This window comes from Hyla sarda, chromosome 4 (assembly GCF_029499605.1).
Source record: "Hyla sarda isolate aHylSar1 chromosome 4, aHylSar1.hap1, whole genome shotgun sequence".
Lineage (NCBI taxonomy): Eukaryota > Metazoa > Chordata > Amphibia > Anura > Hylidae > Hyla > Hyla sarda.
Window position 1 is genome coordinate 325,634,273 of NC_079192.1, and position 16,434 is coordinate 325,650,706.

Below are 16,434 nucleotides of genomic sequence, written 5' to 3' on the forward strand. Positions count from 1 at the left end.
TGTGAATAGACCCTTAAAGGGTACCTCTGATGGTATTAGGACACATGACTATGCACCAGTCATTTGTCTAAATCATCTTTTCACTTTGTTTCCCCCATCCCCCAATGACTATTTGTATGCACTATGAGACAAAGCTCTCCCCCCCCCCCCCCTCCATCTCCAGCGCAATGTGATTCTACAGCACAGAGTCTCACACTAGAAATAGGCGCTATAGAGGCGGAGCCGGCAGCTCTGTCTCATACAACATAGTTACCGTATTTATTGGCGTATAGACAGACTGTGCCGATAGACAGACTGTGACCCTGCAAAAGCCGCTGCAGTTCAATGATTTAAAGCGGGCGCTTTAAATCATTTAACTGCAGCAGCTTCTGCCTGGCCAGAGTCCCACTGCCACTGCCCGATTCCCTCCCCGTCCCCAGTTTTATAGTTACATGTGCCTCGGGGACTGCGGTCCTTCATGCTCCTTGCATGCGGTTTCCTGATCTGTCACTGTGCACTGCGTAATGACAAGCAACGTCCTCGTCAGTCAGTGCGCGGCGTACAGATCAGGAGGCCGCCGGAGCATGAAGGACCGCAGTCCTCAGGACACATGTAACTATAAAACCGGGGACGGGAAGGGAATTGGGCAGTGGCGGCGGCGGGATATTTAACTATAAAACCGGGCACGGGGAGGGAATAGAGCAGCGGCACTCTGGCCCCACAGAAGCCACTGCACGTCAATGATTTAATGCGCTTGCTTTAAATCATTGAACTGCAGAAGCCGCCAGAAACAGTTTATCAAGGTACATCTGCACACACACGCACCCTCATTTTTCCAAGGATATTTTGGTAAATTTTTTTTTTACCAAAATCTCCTTGGAAAAAAAAGGGGGTGTGTGTTTTAGGCCGGTGCGTGGTATACCCCGATAAATACGGGATATGCAGTAGGAAGAACAGTGCTCAGTTAAAGGGGTACTCCGCCCCTGGCATCTTATCCCCTATCCAAAGGATAGGGGATAAGATGTCAGATCGCCGGGGTCCCGCTGCTGGGGACCCCGGGGATCGCTGCTGCAGCACCCCTCTATCATTACTGTGCAGAGAGAGATCGCTCTGCACGTAATGACGGGCGATACAGGGGCCGGAGCAGCGTGACGTCATGGCTCTGCCCCTCGTGACGTCACGGCCCGCCCCCGTCAATACAAGTCTATGGGAGGGGGCGTGGCGGTCGTCACCCCCGCTGCCATAGACTTGCATTAAGGGGACGGGCCGTGATGTCATGAGGGGCGGAGCCATGACGTCACGCTGCTCCGGCCCCTGTATCGCCCGTTATTACGCACAGAGCGAACTCGCTCTATGCAGTAATGATGGCGGGGTGCTGCAGCAGCGATCCCCGGGGTCCCCAGCAGCGGGACCGCGGCGATCTAACATCTTATCCCCTATCCTTTGGATAGGGGATAAGATGCCAGGGGCGGAGTACCCCTTTAGTGATTTAGGCACCACATTTAAAATGCATGTAAATTTTGTTTAAAATTCTTGAATCGCGACACATGAAAAAACGCAGCCACAACACACACGATTTTTCAAAAACTGCCTTTTGGAAATACTGAATTTAAAAAGAAAAAAACGTCTTTAAGGGTAATGGGTAGCAAAATCAGTTGCGTAGCAAAATCAGTTGCGTATTTTGCTACACATTGACTTCAATGGGTAGGAAAATAAAATACACAGAAGCAAATACAGAACATGTGATCATATCTTACCCAAAGGATAGGGGGATAAGATGCATAAAGCCAGAATACCCCTTTAAGCCTAGAATCTGCCCTTAATCCTATAGTATCTCCTTAAAGGAGTACTCCAGCGCAACATAACTTATTCCCCTCTCCAAAAGGATAGGGGATAAGTTATAGATCGCAGGGGGTCAGAGCGCTGGGGCTTCCCCGGGATCTCCTGGATGGGGCCCCGACAGTCTGCAGGAAGTGCATTTTCATCCCAAGCAGAAAGCTGCAGCAGACATGCCCTCTCCATGTATCTCTATGGGGTACATGGAGGGGGCGTGTTGGCCGCCGCATCATGCGGGGGCGGAACGCCCCCTTTCCAGCATACTGCCATGGCCCCGTCTAAGAGATCGCGGGGGGGCCCAGTGCTCGGACCCCCGCGATCTATCCTTTGGATTAGGGATGTCCCGATACCATTTTTTTAAGACCGAGTACCGATACTTTAATTCTAGTACTCACCGATACCAAGTACGAGTACTTTTATTTTAAAGGGAATCTGACAGCAGGGTGACCTGGTTTCTGGCGCTGTTTACCGTATGATATGTGGGTCCTTGTTGTGTACAATGGAGGCGGCTGCTGTAGTATGAGCCAAGATTTCTCTCTTCTCCATTGGACAGAACAGGGAATTTGCATTGTCGGTGAGACCGATGGCCACATGGTGAGCAGCTGTAGAAACCCGGTCACCTACCTATAAATTCAAGTTAGTGCAGGTGACTCTGCTGTAAGATTGTCTTTAATAGTAGGTAGTATCCCCTTACAGACATTAGCAGCAGCCCCCTTGTAGACAGTGGGCCCCCATTTAAACAGCAGCAGGGCCTCCCCCCCCCCCCCCCCCGTTTAGACATTAGTAGAAGCCCCCCTCCTTGCAGGCAGCTCACCTCCTCTGTCGGGTGCTGTAGCTCCCCTGTCCTGTTCTTCCATCCTCCGGTCCGCATAATGTCGTCCTATGGAGGAGTATGTGACATATATGTCACTCCGCTTCCTCCGTAGCGTTACGCCGGGGAGGAGGCGGAGTGACTTATATGTCACATGCTCCTCCATAGGACGCCATGATGCGGCCCGGAGGATGGAAGAACAGGACAGTGGAGCGGCAGCAGGTATCGGGGGACATTAAACGAGTCCCCGATACCATGCAAATTGCTAGTATCGGCCCCAATACTGATACCAGTATCGGGACATCCTTACTTTGGATAGGAGATAAGTCATATTCCACTACAGATGTCCTTTAATGTAGCATAGGAAGCCAGCAAATTAACCCCCACCTACTGTAGATAGATGTTCTTTAAGCAACAGACTGAATAGCTAGAAACCAACATTATCCAGGCTGTAAGCAGCACTAGACCATAAGATGCTAAGCATACAAAAACTAAACATCTCAGGAATCAGATAAAAGGAACAGAATAAAAACGGTCGCAAAGACAATCCAATCTTTAAGCAAAATATGCTAATAAAACTAACTGCTACAATAGAATTGTATGGAGCTGCTCCATTGTAAGTCTAAGGCATACTGACGCAGCCCAGAACAAACAACGTACAAGCGCACAAGAGTATCTCCTCTATACGTAATGTACTCCAGCACTTTAAAAACACTGTTAGAATTCCAAGGAGACAGTTAAAACCTCTACAACACAAAGGCAAAAGTAAAAATTATAGTTTTCACAGGGGATTATGAAAAGTTTCAAATAACAAAAGGACTATATATATATATATATATAAAAAGGACTATATATATATATATATATATATATAAAAAGGACTATATATATATATATATATATATATAAAAAGGACTATATATATATATATATATATATATATATATATATATATATATATATATATATATATATATATTTATTATACACATATACACACACAAAGCTTTTCATTGTAGAGATAAGTTCACCCAGCATCCACATCCTTAATGCAGAGAATATAACTTACCATGGTGGAATGGATCGGAGCAACAACATCAATACATCAAACTCCGCACTAGAACTGAATCAATACAATCCACAAACACTGGCGTAGACTACACCCCTTCCTGCCTCTGTTAGCCTCAGTACTTGGCAGGCAAGCCTTTGCATGCTATACAAAAGATGAAGAAATCCAGGTGATGGACGAAAGCACAAAGGCTGGAAAACTACTGGATGACAACAGTTCAGGTGCATATAGGTCCACAACACAAAAAAAAAAAAAGGTCCACAATGTCTCCTATTTACCTCAATGAGGCTTGTAGAATTCAATTCACATGCTGCAGAAACAATCCCATTATTCTGCTACTTGTAGATGCTGGTGGACTCACAGAGCAATAGTAAAAGAATCTGATCTCCACCCCTTGTTGAGGACAGATATGAAGCTGTGGACAGTATGTCTGTACTTTCCGTTCTGTGTCCCTAGCTCCATTTGCAGCAGTTGGTTAATAAAAGTGTAATACCTGTATTTATGTATTTACCATGAACAGATAAGAACTTCTCCCTCTTCCCATATGAAGACATTGGGGGGAGATCAAAACTTGTGCAGAGGAAAAGTTAACCAGTTGCCCAGTCGCTTTTATTTTCCAGAGGCGCTTTTTTGTATTTATTTATTTATTTTTATTTTTTTTTAAAGAAATTAAAGGGGTACTCTGGTGGAAAAAAAAATTTTTCTCAAATGAACTGGTACCAGAAAGTTAAACAGATTTGTAAATGACTTCTATTAAAAAAATAAAAAACCACTTTACCCTTCCAGTACTTATTAGCAGCTGTATGCTACAGAGGAAATTCTATTCTTTTTGAATTTCTTTTGTCTTGTCCACAGTGCTCTCTGCTGACACCTCTGTCCATGTCAGGAACTGTCCAGAGCAGCATAGATTTGCTATGGGGATTTTCTCCTGCTCTGGATAGTCCCTGATACGGGCATCAGGTGTCAGCAGAGAGCACTGTGGACAAGACAAAAAAAATAAAACATTCGAGAATAGAATTTCCTCTGTAGCATATAGCGCTAATAAGTACTGGAAAGGTAAATATTTTTTTAATAGAAGTAATTTACAAATCTGTTTAACTTTCTGGCGCCAGTTGATAAAAATAAATTTAAAAAATGTTTTCCACCGGAGTACCCCTTTAAAGAAGCGATCTGATTGGTTGCTATGGGCAAGTGGTCAATCTTTCCTCCGTACAGGTTTTGATACATTTCCCCCCCCCCCATGATCCTTATAAAATATAATATCAGAAGGAATACTTTATATAACCAAAAGAGAAGTCGACCTTACTTGTTATAAGAGAGTTCATGATGACAGAGGTTGCTTTGGCTTTCACCACAGGGACCTTCTCCACAGAGGTGGAATTGGGCAAAGTGGGTGGGGGCATGCTATTATCCCCATCCTCAACCTGCTCAAACAAGGTGGAGAATGTGAAGGGTCACAGAATGGAATGGGGTTATGGAGAGGGGAAAAACAAAAAACACAAGGTAAGTTATCTTTGTTATCTGCACAGTTCTCTCTTATTTAGAATAGTTAGTACACTTTAAGGGGTTTGTCCAGGGATAGAAACAAATGGCTCTTATCTTCCTAAACCAGTGACACATCTGTTCATGTCCATGAAGGCAGAGCTGCAATTCCATACAGAGCCCCTGGACAGCTTTGGTCCCAATTGCTGGTTTGGGGGGTCCCCTTTTCTGGGGATCTGCCATCTTATCCCATATCCTTAGGATACGGCAGTGTTCCCCAACCAGGGTGCCTCCAGGTGTTGCAAAACTACAACACCTAGCATGCCCCGTCCGGGCATGCTGGGAGTTGTAGCTTTCCAACACCTGGAGGCACCCTGGTTGGGAAACATTGGGATAGGGAATAAGATGTCTAGGGGTGGAGTACCCTTTTAAGGAGGTCTGTCAGCTCACCTATAAATAATAAATTAGCTCCAGATACTATTTCTGCATGTTCACAGGGGCAAAACCACACACCAAAAAAAAAAACAAAAAAAAAAATAATAATTAATATATATATATATATATATATATATATATATATATATATATATATATATATATATATATATATATATATATATATTTTACACACACATCATAAAATGTTGCAGTATCTTGTAATACCTTTTTTATTGGATTAACAGCATTTTGTAGAGACAAGTTTTCGGGATTCCTTTGGATTTGGATTTGCTTTGGACTTGATAAAGGGAGGAATCCCGAAAGATTGTCTCGACAAAATGCTGTTAGTCCAATCAAAAAAAGAAAAATTAAAAAAGTGTAAAATAGTGGTTTGAGCAAATTTTCAGAGCAGTTTTTGCTGATGTGGACATACATGTATAAATGACAAGCAGTGCTGCAGTATCAGCTGTAATGACTGCAGGAAGCAGAGCTGCAGTAGCCCCCGGCTTCATCGCTTCCACTTTTTTTCCTCGTAAATAGGTTATAACAGAAGAAGTACAGTACAACAATGTCGGACATTGGCATTATTATAGTTGAAAAAAGCCAGGACCTAAGTGTTGATTTGTATTGTGCAGTCTGAATAGGTGGGAGGAGACATTAAAAACCAAAAAAACAAACATCTAACTCAGGCCAGAAGTCAAGCAGTAGGTCATCCTAACCTCTACCTGAATGTCAATATAAAAGGGGAACTCCGGTGAAAACTTTTTTTCCTTTTAAATCAACTGGTGGCAGAAAGTTAAACATATTTGTAAATTACTTCTATTAAAAAATCTTAATCCTTCCTGTACTTATTAGCTGCTGAATACTACAGAGGAAATTCTTTTCTTTTTGGAATGCTCTCTGATGACATCACGAGCACAGTTCTCTCTGCTGACGTTATAATAATAATAATAACGCTTTATTTATTGTTGTCCTTAGTGGGATTTGAACCCAAGTCCCCAGCACTGCAAGGCAGCAGTGCTAACCACTGAGCCACCATGCTGCCCTTAGCATACATCTGCTATGCATGGTTGCTAAAATGGACAGAGATGTCAGCAGAGAGCACTGTGCTCGTGATGTCATCAATGTTCCAAAAAGAAAGGAATTTCCTCTGTAGCATTCAGCAGTTAATAGGTACTGGAAGGATTAAGATTTTTTTAATGGAAGTAATTTACAAATATGTTTAACTTTCTGCCACCAGTTGATTTAAAAGAAAAAAGGTTTTCACCGGAGTACCCCTTTAACTACTGCTGTTTAACCAGTGTGAGAATATAAAGACTTCATGCCTCCTCTGATTTTATTATATCCAATACTTTGCACTGGAAGCTGAACCCTGCATGTCAGCCATACAGGACAGGTAGGGGGAGAGAGGATGCAGGCAGTGTTGCAACACCTAAATTCAGCCCGCCTCCTGGACACTAGCATCGCTCAAAGTAGAGGGATTTTTTTTTTTTACCAGATTATAATACGTCACTGTCATTTATATACATTTTGATCTGTGTAAAGGTGTCTGCAGATCATTTGGTCAAAGTGACTATACTCCTAGGGCTACTCTCCAGTGGATGTAGCCCAAATATGTGCTTTTAGGCTAGGTTCAGACTACGGAATTTCCGACAGAAATTCCGTCGTAAAATTTCCGTCCGAAATTCCGCTTGCTAAAATGTATAGTGTAGTGAATGGGTTTCCGTTCACAAATTCACACTTCGGAATTTGTGAAGCGAAAAATCCGCTTAGAAATTTCCGCCTGAAGAAAGACGGGGCTCTTTCTTCTTGAGGCGGAAACCCGCGCGGAACACATTGCAGTCTATTGGAGACTGCAGCGTCTGCGCGGTCCTAGCGACGACTGATTCAGCCGGCACTGGCCACACTCGGAATCTCCTAGCGGAAATTTTCTGCCTGGAGATTCCGTAGTCTGAACCTAGCCTTAATGCCGTCACCAATAACATAGAAAGTCTTCTACACAAATGGACTGTTCTGTATGCAGAGACCAGGTTGTTTATACCAAAACTACACGCCTCTTTATGCCTCAATTATTTACAGGTGACTACACGCAGTAATCGGCATCAGGTCTTCCCTCTCCACAAACTCATTTGTGCCCGTTTGGAAAAAAAAAAAAAATCATGACAGCAGAACTGTCCAATATTACAGAACATTTCCTACATAAACATGATGCATCTACAATATTAAGCATTCTGTGTGTCACCCATAGCAAACAATAAATCCAATAACGTTTTAGAGGAGAGCAACCCATTCCATCCGAGCTGTAGAATACAACAGACAAGACATAACACGGAGGAATAGAGTTGCTCTTCTCTTATATCAGAACTGTGGAGTTAGGCTAAGTTCACACAGCCGTTGGTTCCCGTCCAGATAGTCACCCGTTCAAGTAAAATAACGGAATATGTAAAAAAAAAAAAAAAAAAAAAAAAAAAAAAAAAAAGGGTTACCAATGGGTGCAAACTGGTCTAGTAACCCTTTTTTTATTTATTTTTTTAACGCCTATATTATATCCTTTTGCACCCGTTTTAATCCGTTAATCCTTTAATTCCTGGTTCATGCCACCTCTTCTGAGCATGCTCAGAAGAAAATAGGTGAAAAACTGATTGAAATGAACGGGGACAAATGGGTACATTACAGGGTAACCCGTTTGTAACCCATTTCCCATAGACTTTAATGTTAACTTTAAAAGACTCGTTTTTCACCCGTTATTTTTGACAGGCAAAAAAAAAAAAGCTGTGCATGGAACGTCTTTTGGGCGTTAAAAATAACGGGTTAGAAACATAACGGGTGCAAACTGACAAAAAAAAAAAAAAAAAAATACCATTGAGCTGAATGGGATCCGTTTACAGCCCTTTACAACCAGTTTGCAAAATTAGCAAAAGGGTTGCATTACAGGCATTTTTTTGACGGAAGCAGGCGGCTGTGTGAATGAGCCCTTAGTAAGGCAAACTTCTAAATCCTCAGAAATTGCTCATTTATAAATAGTTATAAACATTTATAGCAGTATGTTATGTATTTACTTAACCATTTTTTATGCTGGACTCCCATTTGACACATTTCTGCTACCTACACAGCCCTGCAGACAACCAAATATAGTATAGTATCTAGTGCCCAAATGGTTAAAGAGTGCCTGTCATCAAAAACATTCTAAATTTTTTTTTTCTATAAAAAAATAAAATAAAAAAATCTGAGCTTTAACCCCTTAAGGACCAAGTCCATTTTGGCCTTCAAGACAATGGCAATTTATTTTTTTTGTGCTTTTTCCTCCTCACCTAAAAATTATAACTTTTATACTTCCATCCACAGACCCATGTAAGGCCTTGTTTTTGTGTGACCAATTGCCCTTTGTAATGACCTCATTTTACCATAAAATGCATGGCAAAACCCAAAAATTATTTGTGTGGGTAAATTTAAAAGAAAGATTACTTACGCGGTAATCTGTTTTTCGTTCATGACAGCACCCTTGGAGAAGACCTCCCACCTTAGGACAGGAAACCTGGGAACAAAAAATGGGACACCCCTCTCCACACCTCAGTTCAAAGTAAAAAGTACTCCAAAAAGGAGCCAGAAAACAAGATTTCATTCTCTAAATTAAACAATTTTTTTCTCCTTTTTTTGGGTGGGATAAATGGGGGGTGCTGTCATGAGCTAATGAAAAACAGATTACTGGGCAAGTAATTATCTTCTCCTGATCGCTCATGACCGCACCCCTGGAGACTTAGAATAGTAAACCAATCTGGACGGGACTACCGCATGAGGGACTTTACATCCAAAGTAAAGATCAGAAACATCCAGCTGTTGCAAAACTACAACTCCCAGCATGTACGGTCTATCAGTGCATGCTGGGAGTTGTAGTTTTGCAACAGCTGGAGACACACAGGTTGTGAAACACCGAGTTTGGTAACAAACTCAGTGTTTTGCAACCAGTGTGCCTTCAGCTGTTGCAAAAGCTACAACCCCCAGCATGTACGGACAGCAGAAGGGCATGCTGGGTCTTGTAGTTCTGCAACAGCCGGAGGCATACTACTTTGGCTGGGGATTGTAGTTATGCAACAGCTGGAGACACACTGGTTTGCTACTTAACTCAGTGTGCCTTCAGCTGTTGCAAAACTACAACTCTCAGCAGTCACCGACAGCCAACGGGCATGCTGGGAGTTGTAGTTATGCAACCACCAGATGCACCACTACAACTCCCAGCATGCACTTTAGCTGATTGTGCAAGCTGGGAGTTGTAGTTATACAACAGCTGAAGGTACACTTTTCCATAGAAAAATGTGCCTCCAGCTGTTGCAAAACTACAAGTCCCAGCATGCCCATAAGGGCATGCTGGGAGTTGTGGTGGTCTGCCTCCTGCTGTTGCATAACTACAGCTCCCAGCATGCCCTTTTTGCATGCTGGGAGCTGTTGCTAAGCAACAGCATGAGGATGTCACTCACCTCCTGCTGCTGCTCCAAGATGCCGCCGCACAGGTCAGTCCCTCGCCGCCGCCGCTCCTGGGGCCCCGATCCCAACAGGGACGCCGGGGATCGGGGTCCCCAGCACCCGGGGTCTTCTGCCCGCACCCGCTCACGTCCTCCGGAAGAGGGGCGGAGCGGGTTGCGGGAGTGACACCCGCAGCAGGCGCCCTGATTGGTCCGCCGGGAAACCGGCCGACGAATCAGGGCGATCGTGCGGTGGCACCAGTGCCACCTCACCCCTGCTGGCAATGGCTGTTCGGGGCCGTCTCTGACGGCCCCGATCAGCCAGTAATTCCAGGTCACCGGGTCACTGGATACCCGATTGACCGGGAATCCGCCGCAGACCGTTGGACTGAATTGTCCAGCGATCTGCGGCAATCGCCGACATGGGGGGACATAATGACCCTCCTGGGCGATATGCCGGGATGCCTGCTGAACGATTTCAGCAGGCATCCGGCCCGGCTCCCCTCAGGCTAGCGGCCGGAAATGCTCAGGGCGTATCCATACGCCCTCGGTCCTTAAGGACTTGGAAACGGGGGCGTATGGATACGCCCTATGTCCTTAAGGGGTTAAGGCTACTAGGACTTAGCTTCTTATCCAGCCCTAACTGGAGGAAATGAAGGATTTGAGGGATATTGGGATCTTCCAATGGATCGACTGCAGGTCCCACTACTCTTAAAGGGGTACTCCGGTGGGGAAAAAAAAAATTCTTCTAAATGAACTGGTGCCAGAAAGTTAAACAGATTTGTAAATTACTTCTATTAAAAAATATTAATCCTTTTAGTACTTTTTAACAGCTGTACGCTACAGAGGAAATTCTTCACTTTTTGAATTTCTTTTTTGTCTTGTACACAGTGCTCTCTGATGACACCTCTGTCCGTGTCAGGAACTGTCCAGAGTAGCATAGGTTTGGTATGGGGATTTTCTCCTGCTCTGGACAGTTACTGATACGGGCATCAGGTGTCAGCAGAGAGCACTGTGGACAAGACAAAGAAAAAAAAGAAAAAAAGAAAAAATAAAAAAAAAGTTTTCTCTGTAGCAAACAGCTGCTAAAAAGTACTGAAAGGCTTAGGATTTTTTTTATAGAAGTAATTTACAAATCTGTTTAACTTTCTGGCACCAGTTCATTAAAAAAAAAAAAAAAATTATTAAAATTTTTTTTCCACCGGAGTACCCCTTTAACCCCTTAAGGACCCAGCCATTTTACACCTCAGGACCCGGCCATTTTTTGCAATTCTGACCACTGTCACTTTAAACATTAATAACTCTGGAATGCTTTTAGTTATCATTCTGATTCAGAGATTGTTTTTTTCGTGACATATTCTACTTTAACATAGTGGTAAAATTTTGTGGTATCTTGCATCCTTTCTTGGTGAAAAATCCCAACATTTTATGAAAAATTTGAAAATTTTGCATTTTTTTATTCACATATACAATATGTCTATTTTATGTTTGCATCATAAAATTTACGTGTTTTTACTTTTGGAAGACACCAGAGGGCTTCAAAGTTCAGCAGCAATTTTCCAATTTTTCACAAAATTTCCAAACTCACAATTTTTCATGGACCAGTTTAGGTTTGAAGTGGATTTGAAGGGTCTTCATATTAGAAATACCCCACAAATGACCCCATTATAAAAACTGCACCCCCCAGAGTATTCAAAATGACATTCAGTCCGCGTTTTAACCCTTTAGGTGTTTCACAGGAATAACAGCAAAGTGAAGGAGAAAATTCACAATCTCCATTTTTTACACTCGCATGTTCTTGTAGACCCAATTTTTGAATTTTTACAAGGGGAAAAAGGAGAAAATGTATACTTATATTTGTAGCCCAATTTCTCTCGAGTAAGCACATACCTCATATGTCTATGTAAAGTGTTCGGCGGGCGCAGTAGAGGGCTCAGAAGCGAAGGAGCGACAAGGGGATTTTGGAGAGTACGTTTTTTTTTAAATGGTTTTTGGGAGGCATGTTGCATTTAGGAAGCCCCTATGGTGCCAGAACAGCAAAAATCCCCCACATGGCATACCATTTTGGAAACTAGACCCCTTGAGGTACGTAACAAGGAATAAAGTGAGCCTTAATACCCCACAGGGGTTTCACGACTTTTGCATATGTAAAAAAATAAAAATTTCACTAAAATGTGTGTTTCCCCCCAAATTTCACATTTTTGCAAGGGTTAATAGCAGAAAATACCCCCCAAACATTGTAACCCCATCTCTTCTGAGTATGAAGGTACCCCATAAGTTGACCTGAGGTGTACTATGGGTGAACTACAATGCTCAGAAGAGAAGGAGTCATATTTGGCTTTTTGAGAGCAAATTTTGCTCGGGGGCATGTCGCATTTAGGAAGCCCCTATGGTGCCAGGACAGCAAAAAAAAAAAAAAAAAACACATGGCATACCATTTTGGAAACTAGACCCCTTGTGGAACGTAACAAGAAATAAAGTGAGCCTTAATACCCCACAGGGGTTTCACGACTTTTGCATACGTAAAAAAAAAAAAAAAAAAAATTTCACTAAAATGTGTGTTTCCCCCCAAATTTCACATTTTTGCAAGGGTTAATAGCAGAAAATACCCCCCAAAATTTGTAACCACATCTCTTCTGAGTATGGAGGTACCCCATAAGTTGACCTGAAGTGCACTACGGGCGAACTACAATGCTCAGAAGAGAAGGAGTCATATTTGGCTTTTTGAGAGCAAATTTTGCTCGGGGGGCATGTCGCATTTAGGAAGCCCATATGGTGCCAGGACAGCAAAATAACCCCCACATGGCATACCATTTTGGAAACTAGACCCCTTGAGGAACGTAACAAGGCATAAAATGAGCATTTACCCCCCACTGGTGTCATATCTTTGGAACAGTGGGCTGTACAACATTTTTAATTTGCACAGCCCACTGTTCCAAAGATGTCAGACACCTGTGGGGTGTAAATTCTCACTGCACCCCTCATTACATTCCGTGAGGGGTGTAGTTTCCGAAATGGGGTCACATGTGGGGTTTTGTTTTTTTTGCGTTTGTCAAAACCGCTGTAACAATCAGCCACCCCTGTGCAAATCACCTCAAATGTACATGGCGCACTCTCCCTTCTGGGCCTTGTTGTGCGCCCCCAGAACACTTTACGCCTACATATGGGGTATCTCTGTACTCGAGAGAAATTGTGTTACAAATTTTGTGGGGCTTTTTTCCCCTTTACCTCTTGTCAAAATGAAAAGTATAGGGCAACACCAGCATGTTAGTGTAAAAAGTTTATTTTTTTTACACTAACATGCTGGTGTAGACCCCAACTTCACCTTTTCATAAGGGGTGAAAGGAGAAAAAGCCCCCCAAGATTTGTTAGTCAATTTCTCCCGAGTACGGCGATACCCCATATGTGGCCCTAAACTGTTGCCTTGAAATACGACAGGGCTCCAAAGTGAGAGCGCCATGCGCATTTGAGGCCTGAATTAGGGATTTGCATAGGGGTGGACATAGGGGTATTCTACGCCAGTGATTCCCAAACAGGGTGCCTCCAGCTGTTGCACAACTCCCAGCATGCCTGGACAGTCAACGGCTGTCTGGCAATACTGGGAGTTGTTGTTTTGCAACAGCTGGAGGCTCCATTTTGGAAAGAGTGGCGTACCAGGCGTTTTTCATTTTTATTGGGGAGGGAGGGGGGCTGTGTAAGGGTATGTGTATATGTAGTGTTTTTTACTTTTTATTTTATTTTGTGGTAGTGTAGTGTAGTGTTTTTAGGGTACAGTCACACGGGCGGGGGGTTACAGCGAGTTTGAGCTGCCACGCAAAATTTGCTGCATCGCAAACTTGCAGCCCGATACTCACTGTAAGCCCCCTGCCCATGTGAATGTACCTCCAGCTGTTGCCGAACTACTACTCCCAGCATGCCTGAGAATGTTTGGGAGTTGTGGTTTTGCAACAGCTGGAGGCACACGGGTTGGGAAACACTGAGTTAGGAAACAATGTTTCCCAACCAGTGTGCCTCCAGCTGTTGCAAAACCACAACTCCCAAACATTCTCAGGCATGCTGGGAGTAGTAGTTCGGCAACATCTTTAGAGCCAGATGTTGCCGAACTACAACTCCCAGCATGCTTGGAGTTGTAGTTTTGCAACATCTGGAGGACTACAGTTTGCAGACCACTAATACAGTGGTTCCCAATCTGTGCCCTTCCAGATGTTGCAAAACTACAACTCCCAGTATGCCAAAACTGTCCAGGCATGCTGGGAGTTGTAGTTCTGCAACATCTGAAGGGCCAGATGTTACAGAACTACAACTCCCAGCATGCCTGGACAGTAAGGGCATGCTGAGGATGTGTAGTTTTGCAACATCTGGAAGGGCACAGTGGTCTCCAAACTGTGGACCTCCAGATGTTGCAAAACTGCAACTCCCAGCATGCCCAGACGCCAAGGGCTGTCTGGGCATGCTGGGAGTTGTAGTTTACAGGGTCCTATTACAGCAATGCATGTCACTTTACGGCGACGTGCATTGCTGTAAAGGGCCCGACCGCGGCTGAAGATCCACTCACCTGTCGCCGCCGCCATCTTCCTCGCCGGGATCCGGGTCTTCAGGGATGAGGTAAGTACCGGGGCCGGTCCCCAGCACTCCCCCGTCCCCCGCCGCGTCCTCCGGTCTTCCTCCCGTCCTCTCCGGACTTTCAGGGGCCGGGCAGGACGGGAGGAAGTAACCGCCCCCCTCCTGCGATTGGTCGGTTAACTAACCGACAGATCGCAGGGTATAGGAGGAGGTGGCAGGCTTGCCACCTCGCTCCTATACGTTAGCATGGTCCTGGCTGTCTGTGACAGCCGGGATCATGCGAAATTACCGGGTGGTCGGGTCCCAGAGACCCGATCAGCCCGGTATCGCCGCAGATCGCAAGGGCGATTTCCCTTGCGATTTGCGGCGATCACCGACATGGGGGGCATACATGGCCCCCCTCGGCGTTTGCCCTGGATGCCTGCTGAAGGATTTCAGCAGGCATCCAGTTCCGATCTCTGCCCGGCGAGCGGCAGAGACCGGAAAACGCCATGACGTATGCATACGTCATGGGTCCTTAAGACCCAGGGTGTGAAGACGTATGCATACGTCATGGGTCCTGAAGAGGTTAAGAAGGCTCTCCATGTTCTTAGGTATTTGGCAGAGGTTACATCTTTCCTACTTGCAAGTAAGGTGTTTAATACTTTGTCAGATAGGCCTCTAGCTTCTAGAATTAACCTCTCAGCATCCAGGCTATTAGATGAAGGTGAACCGACTGAGGATGATTAATTGGTCCCTGGTACAGTTGATCCTCCCTGTCTGGAGGAACCCATGGTTGTGAGACTGACATTGTCCTTAGAAAGGCAAACCAGGGCCTTGGAGGCGAGAAGGGCACTGTCAATAGGACTAAGGCTCCGTCTCCTCTTTTTCAAGATCTGAGGGATAAGGCGAAGAGGTGGGAAAGCGTACCTTCTTTCTCTTCCCCAGTCCTTAGAGAAGGAGTCTACTGCTGTCAGATAATCCAGTGGGTTGAGAGAATAGAACCTGGGATCCTTACTGTTTCTGGAAGCAAAGAGATCTATAGAGAATTTTCCAAACCTTTCCTCTATCATTGCAAATATCTCCTTGTTTAGATACCATTCAGACTGAAGAAGATGACCTCTGCTCAGGAAGTCTGCCACCTTGTTGTCTTCCCCTTTCAGGTGAACTGCAGAGAGATGCCAACCTGCCTTCTGCTAGGCAAAAAAATCTGGAAGGAGAGATTTAACAGGGAGTCCGATCGTTTGTTTAGGTAAACTACAGTGGTGGTGTTGTCTGAATATATCAGCACATACTTCCCTTGAATTTGAGGAATAAGCAAAGATATTGCATGGAACACTGCCTAGAGCTCTTTGTAAATTGATGTAGACTGATGAATCAGTGGAGACCATCTGCCTTGAAGGAGCTGCTGGCCGCAGGAGGCACCCCAACCCCAAGGGCTGGCGTGTGTAGTTATACTCCTTACCGACGATGGACACAAAGGTACCCCATGAGATACGGTGGATGAACCCCAACAACCTATCAATGAGACCCTTGCTTTTGAGGAAAGGGAAAATTGTTGGTTTAGTGATGAGGGATTGCCATCCCACTTTTAAAAAGGATATCCGTCTGCAACATCCTGGATCTGTACCGAGCCCATTTCACTGCTACAATACAAGAAGTCATCAGACCTAGTGCTGACATTGCTTCCCTGAAGGTGCATAGGGGAGACCGGAAAATAACTTCTCTCTTTCCTTGATGAAGATCTGTTTGGCTAGAGGCAGGAGGGAAAGCTGAGACACTGAATCCAGAAGGATGCCTAAAAAAACAAAAAAAAA

General features: G+C 44.3%; 1 protein-coding gene across 2 annotated transcripts in view; it reads right to left on the reverse strand.

Annotated features, from left to right (window-relative positions):
* KIAA1191 (KIAA1191 ortholog) overlaps window positions 1-16,434 on the reverse strand; it is a 45,250-nt gene that overhangs the window by 8,715 nt on the left and 20,101 nt on the right. For both annotated transcript variants that reach the window (XM_056574989.1, XM_056574990.1), the window contains one exon: window positions 5,002-5,119. In XM_056574989.1, coding sequence (XP_056430964.1) covers window positions 5,002-5,119 — 118 coding nt within the window. The remainder of the gene's footprint in view (window positions 1-5,001; window positions 5,120-16,434) is intronic.